This window comes from Sarcophilus harrisii, chromosome 3 (genome assembly GCF_902635505.1).
Source record: "Sarcophilus harrisii chromosome 3, mSarHar1.11, whole genome shotgun sequence".
Classification (NCBI taxonomy): domain Eukaryota; kingdom Metazoa; phylum Chordata; class Mammalia; order Dasyuromorphia; family Dasyuridae; genus Sarcophilus; species Sarcophilus harrisii.
Genome location: NC_045428.1, coordinates 350669947 through 350690215, shown reverse-complemented (window position 1 = coordinate 350690215; position 20269 = coordinate 350669947). Strand labels below are relative to the sequence as shown.

At 33.0% G+C, this 20269-nt stretch overlaps 1 protein-coding gene across 3 annotated transcripts in view; it reads left to right on the top strand.

Moving 5' to 3' along the window:
• Positions 1–20269, top strand: part of GTDC1 (glycosyltransferase like domain containing 1) — a 333584-nt gene that overhangs the window by 58950 nt on the left and 254365 nt on the right. For all 3 annotated transcript variants that reach the window (XM_031960035.1, XM_031960034.1, XM_031960033.1), the window contains exons 3-4: positions 2554–2616; positions 5691–5894. In XM_031960035.1, coding sequence (XP_031815895.1) covers positions 5716–5894 — 179 coding nt within the window. In that variant the 5' untranslated portion in view covers positions 2554–2616; positions 5691–5715. The remainder of the gene's footprint in view (positions 1–2553; positions 2617–5690; positions 5895–20269) is intronic.

Here is a 20269-nt window from a genome sequence, read left to right as displayed (position 1 = left end):
GTAATGGAGTTTTTGGTAAGGTTTTTTGTTTGGTTTTATTTTCTGTTTGGGTTACTCTGTAGTTCTTTCATTTATTTTGGAGTTTTTTGGCTGTGTTTTACATGGGCAAGGTCATCAGAAATTAAGCCATTAGTTAACTGTTACTCAAGCTGTATCAATAGTACCAGAAAGGTAAAGAACAGTGCTCTACCAGCAACATTTGATATTTATTTACAGAGTTGTTGGATGGCTTAAAAGCTACTAGCAGTGTACTAGGTCCATTGTAGATATAGATAGTAAATAATCATTTTTAAAAGATAATTTTAAACTTTATTTTTCTACTATACTGACCTACCATTTTGTGGAAGAATTAATTCCAAATGTAAATTTGTTTTTTAAAACATTTTAGTTTTATGATTTATGAGATTTTGATAATGTTTGAGCTCAAAGATGTTGTAATTAGAACTTCTTAAATATTGCTTAGTTTTATAAGAACCAATCTGAAGCATCTCCTCATAGTTGTTATCTGATGCATCTTTTTGAGATAGGGTAAAATAGGTTCTAAAAGACCATGGTACACTTTGGCATATTTTACCGATCTGAAAAAGCTGAGGATATGGGTCCAGTGACTTCAGAAGAAATCTCTGGCTTATTTTAATTTTCATTGCCAGGAAGATTCATTGAGATTCATTGCCAGGAAGTTGGCTATAAGATAACACAATTTCTAGGCTATAGTGATTTGTAAAACTATTATGGCAGTTGTTGGTAAAGGGAATATCCATACTGATAACATGATGGCTCTTTTGAAGAACTATTTTAATACACTTTAAAAAAATTTATTGTTGGACATCTTGGTAGGCTATTTACTTACATTCTCACTTGAGACATTTAAAATAGTCTGTGTTTGTTTTCAAATTTGTTTTGTTTTGTTCCCCAGGGTTTTATTCCTTTTTTATAAGGAAGGACTGCTTTTGCTTTTCTTATTCCCAGTACTTAGCACAGTACCTTGATATATAATAAGTGCTTACTAATGCATATTGACTAAATGACTTTTTCCTTGTTAGACAAACTAGGAGGATTCTATGTTGGTACTCTTTTTCAGTGACTTATCAGTTGTAAATTTGGCAGCAGGGAAGCAGTGGTTCAGTTGGTAAGATCTGATTTCATATTCAGTCTCAGGCACTTACTAGGTGTATGACTTTAGGTAAATCACGTAATCTGTCTGTCTCAGTTTTCTCAACTGTAAAAATAGAGATCAAATCCCCAATAAAAGTTTATTAAGTACCTCCTATCGAGTGTTGGGCACTGTGCTAAATTCTGGGAATATAACGAGTTAAAAGAAAGACAGTATTTACCATCTAAAGATGGCATCTGAAAGGAAAAGCAACCCACAAAAAACCAGAGAGGAAAGACAAAGGAAGAGAGAAATCACTCGGAGGCATCTTGTTCCATTGAGTTGAAAGCAGGCTGAGCAGCAGATGCAGAGTGGAGTAGATCGAGTAGAATTTCTATGCTCTATAAACGAATGCATTGGGAGGAGTTTGGTACTCCTCCCTCCAGCCCTCCAATCAGAAGGGGAAAGGAAGGGGCGTGTCAAAGCTTTCATTAGAAAGTGAGATTAAGTGATGAGTTTATCCTGGGAGGGGCAGTTTGTTCCTTGGAACTGAAACCAGACCAAACAGCAGATTCAAAGTGGAATAATTCACTGCTGCCTCCCAAGGTTGTTGTGAGGATCTAATGAGATCATATTTGTAGAGCCTTTGGCACGGTGCTTGGCACATTGCAAGCAATTAATATACGGTTGTTTTCTGTAAACTATAATTACATTACAGTTTCAGTGTACATTGGTTTAACAACTGTGCCGTGTCAATAATCTCTAGGCTACAGTCCACCTCTTCTTGGTGGTAGCTACTGGCACAAAGTGCTGGGTCTGGAGTCAGGAAAACTCCCGAGTTCAGATTTGACCCCAGAAACTAACTAGAAACACTGGAGAGCTGGGCTCAGTGAGCTGGAAAAGGAAATGACAAAACCACTCCAGAATCTCTGCCAAGAAAGGCCAAGTGGGATCATGACTGAACAACACAGACACCTTTTGGTGATATCAATTTTCTTGAAAATGCAGCTCCTAAGGGACTCTTCCTCTTAGTTGCTGCTAGTTTTAGATATTTTCTCTTGGAAGGCACTTCAAGGGATCCTTCCTCTCCCAGTTAGTCTATTGAGGACAATCTAGCAATGATACCACCTGTTGATATCCATACTGCCTAAGCCTATCTGCCTCTCCAAAGTTGTCTTTCCATGAACATTGGTACAAGGTTCTTGGCTGCTGTTGTAGTACTTTTAAGGAAGTTCCTCAAATATCCTTTCAAAACCATATTGCCATCGAAATCCTTCTATAGCATAATTTCTGGGTTCTGGCTAATTGCCAATTTATTTGAAATGTTGTTTGATACAAAAAGAATTATGCTATGATTAAAGTGTTCAATTATTATTCTCTTGGAAGTTTTTGTAATGTTACTTGCTATGACTTACCTTCCTCCTGTAGTTTCAATATAACAAGCATCTCCTTTCTTTCAGGTTATGCTGTAAGAAAACTGTGAGAGAAAAAAACACACCTTTTTAACAGAATCTGGAGTGGAAGTAAGTCATGAATTATGCACCCCCCGGGATATTTTTCCATTGGCAGAGTGCCCCCCCCCCCCCCCCCCAACCCCTTCGCGAGTTTCATGAGTAAGGTCACTAGATTGAGTTCTCAGAGATAGTAGGACAAGATGACATCCACTGGAAAAGTATCAAAATCTGGGCTCGCCTATAGGCCATTAGACTTAAATTATAGTATAGTAGATTTAACCTGCCTCACCCCATCTCTTGAGTTTTTTAGATACACAAACACACACACACACTCCCTATAATCATAATCTTGTTTCTCCTTTCCCTTTCTGACTTCTAACATATTTAACACTTTAACTGCTTACTTTGTTCCTTGAATCCATAACAGCTTTTATATATGCCTATTAAGCACCTCATTTTAAACTAAGTATGATTGCAATCCATGAGAAAAAAACTGATACCTATAAATTATGCAGAACAAAATAGAAAAAATATAATAAGGATATATATATAGATATAATATTTATTTAATCCTATATATCCACAATTCTCACACATATACACATAAAACATTGTGGAACCATTTTCTCTGATGCCTTTCAAAGGCTATTTTACCTTTTGAAGGTTATATTGGGCAAACACAGAATAATGTGGTTAGGTCAAAGGAAATAAAGCTAGATTATAGATATCAGTAATGTGCACATGTAAGCAATTTACAAAGTGAATCTAAACTTTAATTTAACCTATTTTGAAAGGTGTGATATGATTTCTAAAAATATCTTTAATTCACATCTTTAAACATCACTTTATAAGATTTTTCTGTCATTCAGATATCAATAATATCAGTTTAACGTTTGAAAGGAGACTACCATCAACTAATAATTCTTTTTTTTCCCCTGAAGGCATTTGAAATGCTAACTTGAAAAATCCTTGTTGGACCTAGAAAGGGAGAAGTTGAGCCATGGACTTCTAGACATTTCAAGCACCAGGAGTACTTGTGGCCAGTGTTTCACTGGAATTTCCAATGGAATGAGTAGAAAGACAGGAAGCTCAGGGTCTAACATACCCTTCCTCTATTCACACTTTACCCAAATGATAGATTGGCAAGATATGTCAGCAACCTCACCCACAACTCCATTTCTACCCACTTCCTAAAAAACATGCCCATTTTCTGATGTTCTTTTCCCTTCTTGTTTACTTAAAATTAGAAAATAATAAGATTGTGATAAAAAAGAATTTTAGATATTCCTAAGTGATATTGAAAATACCAAGGAACTTTCTTAAGGTAAAGGTATTTTTAGAATGTTAAATACTTGATTTGTTTTTCAAATACACAATTAAGTTGAAAAAATATTGAAAACTACCCCAGACTCTTGAGAATGAAAATGAATGATAATTTCAGATAACCATTACCCATTGACCAAGCAAGGTAAAGTTTAATATTTATTAGTAAAGATCTTTATTAAGTTGTTGCATGTTAAATTTATTTAATAAAATTATTTCATAACATCACATAAATAATACTTAGTTTATTTAAAAACATTTAGCAATATGAAGGATTTGTATGAGATTTTTATTCAGGATGGTATTTTGCATTATTTTTGTTTATTTTTATGGTTTTATCAATGTAAGGAATTGCTTATATAGAAGTTCCCTCCACTGATGTTCCTCAGCATGTCTATAACTTTTTGAGAGATGTTTCATGCCCCAAGAGATTGAGGATCACACAGCTGGTATTTTTCATCGTTATAACTTGATCTCAGTTTTTCCTGACTCCAAGTTCTTGATTCTGTCCACTATACTACATTGCTACCAATTTTCCCTTACAAAAAGAACATAATAGAATTTAAAATTTATATATAACATTTATACATCAAATTGTATTTTATTTTGTTTTTGTAATTTGGTTAAGGAAAATAGAAAAAAACCATATTAAGAAAGAAAAAAACCCATTCTATTATAGTGATATTTTTTCAGCTTTTTAATAACATTTGAATATGTTATATTCTCCACAATAAATTTAAAGAAAACCTGTAGAAAGGTTGTTAGTTACCAGGCAAATAGTACTTCCCCAATGGTCTCTACCTATTTGCTTCAGGAGATGCAATTTTCAAGGATTAAAGGAAGAGGATTTTCCTTCCAAGAAAACCCCAGATGGGGTGATCATTAAGAATTGGATAGCACTGAAAATGACTCAACAACAAGAAAGGAATAAGGCGAGCTGGATACGCTTTAACAAAGAATATCCTAAAGGTTACTTTTAGTGGAGGAATGGAGTTGAATTGTGTCATGATAGTTACACTTGATAATTGATTCAAATATCCTTTCATGGGGCAATGGAAAGATAGATCAAAAATTATCTTGGGCTACTAAGATTTAGATAGTTCTTGAACAGCTAGATTCATAGATGGTCTAAAACAATGGTGTCAACATAGGAATGAGGCCACAAAGCCATACATATAGACCCTTAGGAACCTCATATTGAGTTAGAAAAACATACCAATATTATCTATGTTTTAATGAATTTTCATTTATTTTGTTAAATATTTCCCAATCATATTTTGATCTAGTTTGGGTCACACTGGAGTACTATGAATTTCATGTGGCCCAGTGTGTTTGATATCTGTTCTAAAACTATTCAGATTTAAAGAAAGAGTTGATCTAAATTAATGAATGGAAATAGGAAAATTGTAACTGGGGAAAGAATCACTAAAGTTAAAGACATTGGAAAGAATTATCAAAGTTAAATTCATTAAAACGCATATATTAGGAAAATGGATTAGTAAAAGAAGTGATTTCAGAGTGCCAAAACAATACAAACAGAGTTTGAAAAGAAAAATACTTATATGTTGTAGGAACATTAATGAAATAAAGATATTATCTATAACATCCCTCCTCCCACAAAACTCTAAGCATAATCTATGTTTTAATTGAGGAGATAGCAGGACTTTGACTACATATTTATTCTTATCAGGTGACAATCTCCTCCCCCCTTAAAAAAAAGATTTGTACAATTTGTTTTATAAACTAAACCATTCAAGTTTAAAAATATACCCTATTGCTTAGAAGTAAATCGGCTTTGTTTTTTCTCTTTAAATTTTTAGACTTCTTGAAGATTTGGGAAAGTCAATGAGTACCCTTATCATTGAAGCTTTTTATGGAGGATCCCATAAACAGCTGGTGGACCTCTTACAAGAAGAGATACAAGATTGCGTGCTTTATACTCTCCCTGCAAAAAAATGGCATTGGAGAGCACGAACATCTGCCTTGTATTTCTCCCAAAATGTTCCAGTTAGTGATAATTACAGGTAAAAAGAGTTAGGGATGCTTCTGATTTGGGGCTTGCATGGTGATTGTATTGAACATGTTGATTTGGTGTTGGCTTTTTTTCTAAATCCTTTATAACCACATTTTTTGTCACAGTGAGTTTTATGTCAATTGTTTATAGAGATTGTTGAAGGAATCAGCTCAGTGTTGCCATGTGTCACTGTGAGTTTCTAAAATGAGGTTGCATCCCCAGACTCCTTGCACCTTTTTGTCCTCCCCTTTATTTGGAGGGGGTCTATATCAGATTAATATAATGACTAAATATATTTAGACTAAATATGTAGAAAAGAGAGTATTCAGATATGAAATGAAAAGGATTATTTGGAGGGGTTTTTTCAGATAACATAGATTTATTGTGGATTTTTACTTTCCTTTGTTTACAGGAATGCTGCTTAGGCAAAAGCATGCATTTTTCTCAAGCAGACACAAAATGTGTTGAGGTGATAAATAGGGTTCCTAAAGGAAAAAGATTCACACAATCAGATACAGAAGGAAATAGAAGTGAAGCACCAGTGATGATGATGGAGAGGAATGTATAGAAACCTTTTCTTTTCAATGCTCTTTGTATTAGTGTCCTTTCTGCCCTTTTTCTTTTTCTTGGTCCTCTTCTTCATGATGGAGGAGTTATATGGGGGAGTAGGGGACATGGGGGAGGGGAATCTTCTATTCCCAGGATGAAAACCATCAGTTTGTTATATTTAAAAAAATAAACAAACAAAAAACAAAGCATTATACAGTACCTACTATTTTCTAGGTACTGTGCTAAGTGGTTTACAATTATTATCTCATTTGATCTTCAAGACAATCCTGTCAAGTAGATACTATTATTGTTTCCATTTTGTGGATAAGGAAACTAAGGCAGATTGAGATTAAGTGACTTTCTCAGAATCTCACAGCTAGGAAGTATCTGAGGCCACATTTCAATTCAGCTCTTCCTGATTACCCAGAGCTACATACACTGTAACAGATACTGCTTTATATTCTTGATTTTTGGTCCTTGAAGGAATTCCCATGTGCTAGATTCTGACCTCTGGGCATCCAAACCACTCAGTATTGATTCGCCTGCCTTACTTCCCCCTCCTCCACCAAAGCCTATTGTATTAGGTACTAGAGATATACTTTTAAAAAAAAAAAAAAAGAGTACTTGATGTCAAGGAACTTAAAGTCTTCAGTGGAGAAATATTATATCCACAGATATGCAAATACAGAGTGCAAAATATCTCCCCCAAAAAGTGTATTTTTATTAAGTTTCTGTAACTTAAAACTTCAAAATTATAACTTTGAGGATGTCTTATAATATGTAAAACAATATGAGGGCCCTATGAACTTGGTAGAAATAGATCAGATAATGCCCATGTGTATGAGGTAATATAGTTCAGTGTTTAAGGAAGGAAGTAATTATAAGGGGCAAATATGAGTACGTAGGGATCATCAGTATTGAAAGCCATTAAATTTTAATGGTAATAAATTCATATTGCTGAAGATTTTGAATGGAAAATGTAGTGTCCTTTTTCTAGCGCCCCATGTTGGGCGCCAAAATGTAGTATACTTTCTAGAGCCCCCAAATTGGGGTACCAAAATATACTGTCCGGACTAGTTCTCTGGAGGATCTTGGGACCAGCCTTGGTCTTAGTGGAGGAGTGAAGGAGGCTGGAGACTCAGGAGGATGGTCAAAGATGGAGTGTCTTTCTTTCAAGTTCTCTCAGCCCTTAAATACCTTGGTATGATTACATCATTACAGCACACTAAGTATGTGCAAACTAGAGAATCATTATATCATCACATCTCACTGAGAAAGTGCTAACTATAAGCACCCTCCTATTGATATATAAATGCCTTCTTTACTGTAAGTGTCCCTTGCTTCAAGTAGAACACAAGTGGTCATGTTCTTCTTGACTTCTCAGGAAGGCTGAGAGCCCTTAGGGAAGATGGGGAGCCAAACCAGACATTGTCAGCAGGTTCCCTCTGGGCTGGAGGGTCTTATACCTTGCCCAGAGTTCCCTCACTATATGCAGCCCTCTACAGAAAAGATTTGAAAAATTGTACAAAAAATGGACTGTTTGCTTCTAGGTGTCACAATTCAGGATTACTTATTTTGATTGTAGTCATTAAAAGAATACTTTTGATTCACAAGGCAGGGAAACTTTAAACAAATACATTGACCATAACAATTTTTTAATTGATGATAATAATAATAAAATAGTTTACTTATGAAGGGATAGGGAGTAAAAAGAATTAGTATTTTCAAGGCCCTGTCATAATTTATCACTTAAGCATAAGTTATACAATATAGTTAATTGATGTCTTTATTTTACTTTACCAATTCAGCAAATATTCAAACATTAACATTTATCTTTTGTATGCCTGTTTTCTTTCATTTTTGAGTATTTTTTCTAAATAAAGTTATTGTAACTATATATATATATATATATATATATACATACACATAGTGAAACTTCTTATATATATGTATACACACACTCACATACTTGTATAATATATGCATGCAATGTATATGGATGCATTTATGTGTGTAGGGTATATATATATATATATATATATATATATATATATATATATGTATATATAATATATTCCCTCTTAGGCTTAAAACATTGGAGTATGTGCTTTACCTTGCTGTTCTCTGAAGCATTATTATTTTGAAGGAGTGCTTAAGACAAATTGTTGGTCAGTTTCTCTTGTATTAAAAACCTCATCCTTCAGTGCTTCAAGGTCAACAGCTCAAGCTGTCCAGCATTAGCTGTATTAAACTAATAAGACATCACTCTAAGACATATACCTCATTAGTTTAACTTATAGATACAATGACCTGAGATAGCTTAGTTTCAATTTGTCAACTAGTCACCATAATGGGGAGTGGGAATAAGGAATAATAGCCAGTTTAAAACATGGGCTAAGTTAACATGCCTACTGATTCAGAGAGGGGCTCATGTGCAAGGTTACCACCTTTACTTACAGCTGCTAAATTGGAATTGAGTGGAGCATCTTTTAAAAATGAAAAATACTTTTATCGCTGTCACTTTTAGCATTTAAACACTTAGGGGACCTCATTGTCAAAGGCCACAAAGGTAAAACAATAAAGAACCACATATATCATTATTGGGCTGACAAAATTATTCTAAATGAATAATAATGTGACTGATAAGAGAACATTGACTGGATGTGCATCAGTTATTTTCTAGTCTTTTCCTACATTTGTATGTGCTGTTTTTAAAGACATATTATATAGCAAATGTATTCACAAAGAGTGTAAGTACATCAGTTCAACTAATCAGGTTGACTCCATTTTATCCTGGCAGGGAGAAACATTCATCACCATGTACATTAGTTATGTGTTTTTTTTTTTTTTTTTTCTGTTTTGTTAGGAGTTCCAGAAGATTTATCGTAGTTTTATTTTTCCAGAGAAATAGGCACCCTTCTGTTATATTGATATTTTTCAGGAAATGTCGGTAGATGCAAGTAAATATTTCTGAGCTTTTCTGTCTTGAAGTTGAGAGAAAACACACAATTTCCTTTACTAAAATGGTGTATCTCCGAACTAAGTATTATTTTTTTCTTCTCAGCAGATACTTTTAAAAAAATAATATTTTCCCCAATTACATGTAAAAACAATTCTTAACATTTATTTCAAAAATTTAAATTCCAATCCCTCTCTTTTTTTTCTTTCTTCTTCCTTCTTTAGATGATAACCAGTTTTATATAGGTTATATATGTGCAATCATACAAAACATTTCCATATTAGTCATGTTGTACAAGAAAACATAGAATAAAAAAAAACTATTAAAAAAAAAGTGAAGAATAGTTTACTTTGTCCTGCCTCAGTTTGAACTCCATTGGTTCTTTCTCTGGATGTGGATAATATTTTTCAAAGTAATTCTTTGGAATTTTCTTAGATCGTTATATTGCTGAGAATAGTTAAATCATTCACAGTTGATCATATAGCATTGCTATTGTTATGTACAATGTTCTCTTGATTCTATTCACTTTTCTTTGTATCAGTTGGTATAAATATTTTCAATTTTTTCTAACATCTTGCTCATCATTGTTTATATCACAATAGTATTTTCTCATAGTCATGTACCACAACAGTTCAGCTATTCCACAATTGATGGGGACTCCCTCGATTTCCTATTTGAACAACTACTTCTTAGTGTAGGAAAGGCTATTTTGCAGGTTTTATTAAGGTGAATGGATTTAGTTGTGTAGAAGAGCCATTCTTATGTTGACAATCAATGTGAAATAGAGCATGGGTGCTGGCTCTTGAATCAGAGTACCTGGGTTCAAATCCTTACTCTGCCACTTATCACCTATCTGTCCTTTCTTAACTTCTCTGGGTCTCATTTTCCTCAATTGTAAAATGACGAGGTTGGACCAGTTGACCTTTTTATATCCTCACAGTTCAAAATCCATGATGCTATGAGCTAAAAATCAGATTTTTCTCATCTAGTATACCTTAGTTTCTCTATGAAGTATTGATAATATTATTGTCGTCATCGTTGTTGTCGCCTTCGTCGTTATCATCATCATCATCATCATAATATTCATGCCTTTTCTCTGCACATCCTCTGTGCCTCTCACTGTAGGCATGAAGTAGCCATTTAAATATTTGTTCAATTGAATTTTGTTATTAGTCTGCCAGTCATGATAATAATTGGAATTGTGATCATATCCTCAGGGTAAAAGTATAGTCTTTTTTTTCCTTTAAATTAAGCAAAAGTTCAGCAGAGCTGTTGAGGTATAAAGTGATTTATCAGGTAAGTTTTGAATATTAAAGATCTTTTCTCTGATAACTTAGCAATTTCTATAGGGGAAATTTGACCCAAACTACAAAAAGATTCTATTCCATAGAAAATAAAATTCTTATAAACTATGCTAGTGCCAAATGATATCTACCATGATTTTCTGTATAGATATTAAACCAATAAGTAATTTTTAGTGGTCTGTATTTGATATTCAGCTTTTGTGGATGCAATTATAATCAAATTAAATGATTATGGCTAAATGAATAATAAAGGACGTGTACCTGCACATTCTCAATAGTAAGACAAATAGTAAAATTTTACTATTTTAATTTTCCATATCATAAATTAGTGTTCAGGAGAATTATTTTAAAACAATTCTAACCAGAAAAAGTTGAAGTATATTCCCTTTTATTATTGTATCTCATAGTTTAGAAAAGAAGCAGGGCAAGTAATGAAGTGGTGCTTAGAGCAGGATGTCAGACAGTTATTCTGCATTTGTACAGCGGATGAGAAAAGAGGGATTGGGTTTAAACTGAAATGAGATAACATTTTATGAAACAATAAGGAAATCCATTTTTGACTAAAGAAACATTAGATATTTTAACCAACTACTAGATAAAGTTGTGGCTTCTCTATTCTTGAAAGCCTTTAAAAATAGGATAAATTCTGGATTATAAACGTGTTTGCAGGAAACATGAGTTACACTGAGATAAGCTTTCCTGGTTCTTTTGGACTTTGTGACCCTGTGATGTTCTAATTTCTCTTTAATGAAAATCACTATGGTTTCTGCACCCTAAAACACTGTTGCTCATTTGCATTTTGCACTTTGGAGGTTGTCTCTTAATTAAGTTTCTTCTTTGTTCCTCATACATGATTCTCTATATATCCCATCTTTAGCTTTCTCCCAGGCGTGGAATGCATTTACTCAGCTCATCAATACAGAATCAGTCCTTTTCTTCTTTCAATACCAGCTGAAATACTCCTTTCTATGTCAAATCTTTGCTAATCTTAACTCTGTTTCCCCTTTCTTTTTGTATTTATTCTCCTTATGTTCATTCTCTATATGTCTGTACATCCTTTTTTATGTCTCTTGTTGAGATATTAAGTCATTGGAAACAGGTAGCACTTTCTTTTGTTCATTTTGTACCTCCAGCCTCTAGTGTAGTTCTTGACCCATAAGAAATACTTAATAAATGCTTGCTAATGGAACTTACTGTTCAATGATACCTTCTTCTCATAAGAAAATCCTTGGATTGAAAATAAGTGAAGCGAATGTTTGTGGCAGCCCTTTTTGTAGTGGCTAAAAACTGGAAACTGAATGGATGTCCATCAGTTGGAGAATGGTTGAATAAATTGTGGTATATGAAAATTATGGAATATTACTGTTCTGTAAGAAATGACCAACAGGATAATTTCAGAAAGGCCTGAGAGACTTACATGAACTGATGCTGAGTGAAATGAGCAGGACCAGGAGATTATATATTTCAACAACAATAGCTAGATGATGACCGTTCTGATGATTATTCAGCAACGATCAACTAAATATTTTAATGGAGTAGTAATGAACTACATGCCAGAAAGAACTTGACTAAAACATTACATTGAATTTAATCTCTATATTAGTAATGATTTTGATTTTCACGTAATTGTCATTTTCAGAGTCTGATCTTTTTCTATAGCAAAATAACGCTTTGGTCAGGTATACTTATTGTGTATCTAATTTATATTTTAATATATTTAACATCTACTGTCATCCTGCCATCTAGGGAGGGGTGGGTGGGGGTAAGAGGTGAAAATTGGAACAAGAGGTTTAGCAATTGTTAAAGCTGTAAAGTTACCCATGTATATATCCTGTAAATAAAAGGCTATTAAATAAAAAAAAATAAAATAAAGAAAATAAGTGAAGAAGGACTTTCCCATTCTAGGAACTTTAGAGCTCTTTATGTTCTTTCTTTCCAGGTCTTCCAGGAAAAAGCAATATTAAAAAATGCTTGTGTGTGTGTGTGTGTGTGTATACACATAATATATGTGTATTTATGTGCACCTGGGATGTACATTCCAAGTGGCAAATCATTCCTGTGCATTCATACTTTAAAAAAACAACAAAAACCTGTCACATTTCTAGTTCTATGAAAATAGTATATAAATGTTCCTAGAGGTTTTTTAAGTGTATGAGCAATATCCTATAATCCTTTTTTTTTATTTTTTTAATTTTTTTTATTTAATAGCCTTTTATTTACAGGATATATGCATGGGTAACTTTACAGCATTAACAATTGCCAAACCTCTTGTTCCAATTTTTCACCTCTTACTCCCCCACCCCTCCCTAGATGGCAGGATGACTAGTAGATGTTAAATATATTAAAATATAAATTAGATACACAATAAGTATACATGACTAAACTGCTATTTTGCTGTACAAAAAGAATCAGACTCTGAAATATTGTACAATTAGCTTGTGAAGGAAATCAAAAATGCAGGTGTACATAAATATAGGGACTGGGAATTCAATGTAATGGTTTTTAGTCATCTCCCAGAGTTCTTTTTCTGGGCATAGCTGGTTCAGTTCATTACTGCTCCATTAGAAATGATTTGGTTGATCTCGTTGCTGAGGATGGCCAGGACCATCAGAACTGGTCATCATATAGTATTGTTGTTGAAGTAATATCCTATAATCCTATATGCCCTGGTGGCCATAAGTGCACCACACCAACTGTAGATTAGGTTATATTATTATGAAACATAATATATTCAACAACAAAATGAAACAATATAAAATAATGAATAAGGTGAAATAATATGAAACAATAAAAATATATCCCTTTAGACCTGGGAATTCTCACCAGCTGAAATCACCTCAAGTCTTGTTTAGGGCCACATGGTTGAATGGAATTGATCTTTTTGTTTGCAGGTGTGAGAGTCCCAGGAACTGAGATCACTTCTGGTGTGAGGGTGTAAATTATTTGAATAGCTCTGTGAATATCATGAGTTGTGGATCTTTCATAAGGCATTTCATTGCTTAGGAGGACAGCTTGTTTGCTTCCTTTACTAAGTGGTTTCCCCATTCCTTGCTACAATACTAAGGGATGCCTTTTTGTCTTTTAACTGTCTTTCCCCTCCTCCCCTTTTGTAGCCAGAACACACAGCCTTCTGGCTTTTGCATGCCCCTTAAGGCTCTGTACACAGTATTTTCATCTCCACAAAGTCCCCAGTGATTGAATGCATTGTTCAATTTAGCCGTCTGGACTGTTTGTTGGAAATTACACTGACCACAACATAGCAGACATACAGTAATCCTAGAAACCAAATAATTAACCACCCAGTTTTTTCCAATTAACATATACATACATACATACACACACACACATGCATACAGACACACACGTACAAGTTAAAAGAATGGCTACACTTTTAATAACCAAAAGAAATCCTTCAGCAAAGAACTGGAAATTAGAATTGTTGCAGTGTTCCCTGAAGGAAGATTTCAGGGTTTTTGTTTTTGTCTTCACTTTTCTTTGCACTCTTTTGTCATTTCCTGAAAGAGGGAAAATATTCCAGGGGCAAAATAAAAGAATATGTTGCCAGAGAATGGAATTGTTAGTTTATTTGCAGCACAAAGTGCTAATTTAGAAGTGTTTACATACTTAATAGCATGTACTATGAAGCCATTGTGATTCAAGGGGTTAAGCACTAGAATGCAACTTTAAGATCATATTTTTAATAGATTTTTTGGGGGGAAAAGTGTATGTATATACAAAATCACATATATCATATGAGATTCTATACAGCCCCCCAGGTAACTGTTCATATGGATAAAAGATATTATTTGTAACAGACTCTGGCCCTTAAAGTACCTCTAGGGTAAATGTTCAAGCATATTTACCCTTTGAAATTTGACAACTATATTTTAAAAGACAAACTGTATGTTTATTACACTTTTAGAAAGAACAAAATATCATTATTTTTAATGAATGGAGAGGTGAAAAAAATGACAAGCCAGAAATGAATATAAAATGTACTGTTCTGTAAAAGACCCCTAGAAGTATAATAAGGGCCTGCATCATTTTGCTTTTCTAAGAAGCATGCTTATTCTTGACATCTTATTACTGAAGCTGGTAGTCAGATCTAAGAATGTTTCCAGCTCAGTATTTTTAAGACAGAATTGTGTGTGTGTGTGTGTGTGTGTGTGTGTGTGTGTGTGTGTGTGTGTGTTAGGCCAAAGAGGATAGCAGCTAATTCCAATGTAGAATTATTTATGTTTGTTACCACATTAAGGGGAAAAAAAAGTTAATTATTCAACTTTAATAAATGAAATTGGATTTCTACTAATATAATTTAATTTCTGAATTTTTGTGCATAGAAATATCATGCTTAATTTCTGCTTTCTATGAGCTTATACTCTAGCTAAGTACAATATAACCAGACTAACACACAAAAGAGTTAGATAATAATATATAACATGATTGGATTTGCAAGATGGAAGAAAAAAATAAGTGTGTATTCAGGCATAGGGAAACTTCATAAAGTAGGTAGAATTTGAGTATGGCTTTGAAGAATAAATATAATTTCTATAGGTGGAAAGATAAAATGATATTCCAGTTGGGAAGAATGCCTTGGAATTTAATATTTCTGATATATTCAGTAAGATTTCTATATCTGCAATATTTTCTTTTCAGAAAATAGTAGGAAAGATGATTGGTGAGATCATATTATGGAGTTCTCATTAAACTTTCTGAGAATAGAGCAGGTCTTTCCTCTTGTCTTTGTATCCTTAGCACCTGATGTATCACCTTGCTCTCCAGATCCTTAATAAATATCAGGTTGGATTGGATGGGAAACCAGGCAGAAATTTTAGCTCTGATTGGAAGTCATAGGGTGTGGATGTTGTTTTGTTGGGTTATTGTTGTTGTTGTTGTTGTTGTTTTTTAGCAAAGAAGGGAGAACAATAATCAAAACAATGTTGTAAGAAGCTCTGGCTTCTGTAAGCTAGTGCTGGCATACAGAATGATTTGGAGGAGACCAAATTAGGCATGAACTGATGATGACTAAACTTAGAGTTGTAGATGTCAAAATGAAGAAATGGATCCATGAATCATGTTAAAGAAATAATCAGTACCTCTTTTATCCTGAGGGATGATGGGATATATTTGACTCTTCCAAATCAGAATGGACTATTACTAGAAGTAGACTAATTCTTTTGGCTTATAGCCAACCAATAATTTTGATGGCAGCTTTATATGTGATGGCTAAAATCTGGAATAAATGGAGACGTCCAGCAATTTAAGAATGATTAAAGAAATTGTAGTATATGAATGTGATAGGATATTCTCCATTATAGAAAGTTGATGAATTTAGGATATAGAATGGGGGCAGTTAGGTGATATAGTAGATAACACACTGGGCTGGAAGTTGGGAAAACTCATGTTCATGAGTTCAAATCTAACCCAATAATCTTTATTGACCTGGGATGTGACTTAATCTCATCTGTATCATGAGCTAGAGACGGAAATGGCAAGCTCCTTCAGTGTCTTTGCCAAGAAAACCCCCAAATGAGGTCACAAAGTCAGACCTGATTGAAATGACTGAACAGCAACGAGACACCTATACTTTTGCATTTAACCATTGAGAGAATTTATAGTTTTATCATTATCTTGCAGATGACTCAGTGAGTACAACATATTCTTGATTTACGGCATGTAGACCATGAAAGTAGAACACCCTCTAGCACCAACAATGATTAGAAAGTGGGAGATAGATAGTTCCTCATTTAGTAAAATAATACATCATCTGTTGTTTAGGTCAAAGCAGCAGACATTAGTAAACACCTGTTACATTTCAGGTACTCTGCAAAGCCCTTGAGGTTACCAAGACCCTCTAGTCAAATTAAGTTAGCTGTTTTCTTTTAAAGTTCTTACTATGTTCCAAGTACTGTACTAAATATGAAGGATACTACTAAAAGCAAAAAAGAAAGAATCTCTGCCTTCAGGGGACTGTCTTATGGTGAAATATATTACTGTTCCTACAATGTGTTCTCCTGATTGGTGAATTATTCTTCGAATTTCCATTTTAAAGAAGTACCCAGGACAACTATTCTTCTGTACTTTCCTAGCTTCTGACTCTTCAGGCTTTTTCAGTGTGCCCACATATTTCAGTTCAGGTGCTGTTCCTTTATTGGACTGTTGAGTTTTCCCAGTGAAAATAGATCAAGGATTTTTTTATGTACTTATGCAGAGTCAAAAAAAGCAGAATTTGGGAAGCAATTTATAGAATTATTCCCATTATGTAAATAAAAGAACATTAAGAAGAAACCAATGTCTGTGTGATTATACTTAACATTCTTGACCTTGGAAAGAGGAACTCAGCTCCTTTCCTTCATTTAAGCAATGGGTGCTTTGGAGTTTAATAAATGTTTGCTTATTATTTGAGTAATTGGAAGGTGTTGCTTATATTCTCAGATGTATTGTTGGTCTGTTGATTTTTCTCACTTATTTTTCTTTGTCATAAGGTAAGATTTACTGAGGGGGGACCATGATATATCTGACGGTGGCTGACTTATGAAAACAAAAGCTATTAATTTAATTTGAATTTTAAAAAAGAAAATGAATAATCAGTTCAGTCATTTTTATTTTTCAAACACAATGAAAAATAATTTTAGAAAATCCTAACTAAAAAAAAAATCAATTTCTCATTTTAAAAATTTTTTGGTCATAGTCCTGCAATTTCTTATTCTTATATATTGTTTCTTGCCTTTACTTTGTAGCATTATTTTTTCTTTATTGCCTTGAAATTCTCAAAATTTAGATTTATTTCTCTATATCTGTGTGTATAGATATCTATTTGGATCATAGATGTGATTTCAGTGATGTTGAGAAGTCCTGATAAACTAACCGCCTCTGTCGATGTAGATAGGGAATTGTTCTGCAACTATTAGTCATAGAGTTATCTGGGATACTAAGATGTTAATTGACTTGTCCTGGTGACATGGCCTTTATGTATCAGAAGTTGAACTTGAACATGAAGGCAATTTTTTCCATCTCTAACATTGGTTTTCTATCCAATCTCTATCCCAATCCAATGTTACTTTTCATATGTAAATGCATATTCTATCTTCTAAGAGGAAGAGGTTGCTGTGAAAAAGTCAAATCAAAATGTAGCATTATAATTCCAAAAAGTTGGGAATTACTTTCATATTGTGTTAAATAAAACACACAATAAAAATTCTTAATGTTTAGTAATTATACATTAAGTAGCAATGAAATGCAATTAGAAGCATTTTTATAATATGTTATCTTTCCCTTGTCTCTAGAATATTTAAACAAATTCATGACTTTGTTTTCATCATTGTTCAGAAGTAAAAAGATCACAGGTTGAATAAAGGTCTTTGATGCTGAGCACTCTGAAACTTGAGTGTTGTTTAATATATTCATAGTAGAAATATATACAAGTTACATATTTTCTCTACCTGCATTTGATAATTTAGGATGTAGAGTGAAAAATGAAAAAAAAAAAAAAAAGGAAGTGGAAACGGTGGCAATTTTAGAACTGAACTACCTGAAAAACATTCAAATCTTTGGAAATATGATCTTAATATTTGCCTTTCTTCAATCAGTTTCATTTTCGATAAAATGTTGGCAGATGGCAGCGATCCACTTAAACAGCGATGTATTTTCTTTACTTTTTCCTTCATGGAAAAAAGCTCCCAGAAAACTTTTGTTCTTTAATATGTTCAGCATGCAGGTAGTTTTAAGTGTATTAGCCAGTATTAAACCATTTTTCAACTGCAGTTCCTAATTAGACGTCTAAATCTGAGAGGAATTGTGGTAAGTCTCCAGTCTTTTAGAATTATTAAGAAAAGAAAGAAGTTTTGATGATAGACTTTCAATTTTCTTAATTCCCTTCTTTAGCTTTCTTTAGCCACAGAAATTAAGGAAGTTGTATTATCATTGTGTTTCTTAACCACTATATGCTAGGAAAAATTCTGTCAGATATCATCTATTTGGCAAAAACTATAGGATGTGTTATAACCTACACTGTCATCTGTAGTATATTTTATAACGAGAATAGCAGAAGTTAAAACTTTAGTTAGAAATTCAAGATTTAGAATTCAAATGGGCATCACTGCTAGCCTAGAATGACATGTCATAGACATATTGAAAGTCAGTGGGCAATCTCTTGGTACATATGTTGCATCTTGATTCTGTTTAACTCATTTTCTTTTTTGCAATGTAGAATACTGGGGGAAAACCCTTTATTCCAAAATGGCACTATATGAATCACCTGAAGTTTTAGTTTATGCATGGCTCCTAATAAAATGTCATGAAATTATAATGGATGATTCAGTATTTCCTGTAAACAATTTTGAGTCCTTAGTCTCTACTTAACAATAGTTACCAAAATTTTCTTTTACTTCTTGGTTAGAGATATATATATTTTTTAAAAGAAAGATAAATATAAAAATATTTTTAAAAGAATAAAATGCTTTCCTTCACTTTTTCTCATTCATGTTTTCTTGTGCTGCTGTTTTTTTCCTTAATGACTAATTTTTTTTGTCTATTCATAATTACAAACCACAGGTTAGTCTTGTGTGTTCAAATGTTGACTAATCCTAAATTACAAATATGTTAGATTTAGAAATGTTAATTTCTTTAGGATTTGTACTATCCTAGGGTTGTATTGTCCAACATTTAACTCCAACTATATTTTTTATGCATGCTTATATTTCTGAAAATACTTGATTATTCATAAAGGTCAACCCAATGTTGAGCTAGTTAAAAATTTCATCAAACTTCTGTTTTACTTCACTGATGTGCTACCAGATTTTTTAAAAGTTAGCTTTCAAACTCCTATATTTAATAATATTAAATATATTGTTTCTCATAATAATAGACATTATTAGTATGATCAAAGAGAAGGGACAATATTTCAACTGTTGCTCCTCAAACATTAGAATGATTTCTCTGGATAAAGCACATTAGTAGTCTTTTTATTTGAAACCACATCCAAGAATTACCTTTTAAAATTAAATCGACATTTTAGTATGATTACTCTAACTTTTACCTGTTAAATTTTTTTCTTTACAAAATAAGAGCAAAGTTATTAATTTGTATAGTTGTATGCTTAGTGGTGCTCATTCATGATTAGCTATTGTGAACAAGATTAGCATTTCATTCTGGGAATAAATGGTTTTAACTCCCTGACTCAAGGAATTATTTCAGTTTAAATTAAGCAACTTTATTAATTGCCTATTGTTTCCAAGTACTGTACTAGATTCTGGGGAACACAATTAGCAACACAAAATAGTTTCTGCCCTCACCAAAGTTACATTCTATCTTAGAGACATCTCTGCTTATATATCTTGAAAAATCAAATTATATGAATCAAAATATGTGCAGAGGTTTTTCAGAAATTAATTTTACTGAAAATATAGTAGCTAAAAAATGTTGATTGGCAGAAAAAGAATGAAATCCACTTACATTTCCCACCATTAGATTATGAAATTCTGGCTGCATTTTCAGTTATTTTCATAAATTTTTTTTGTTTTTCTGAGCCTAAATGAGTTGAAGAGCAAATCATGAAAAGATCTTATTTAAAAT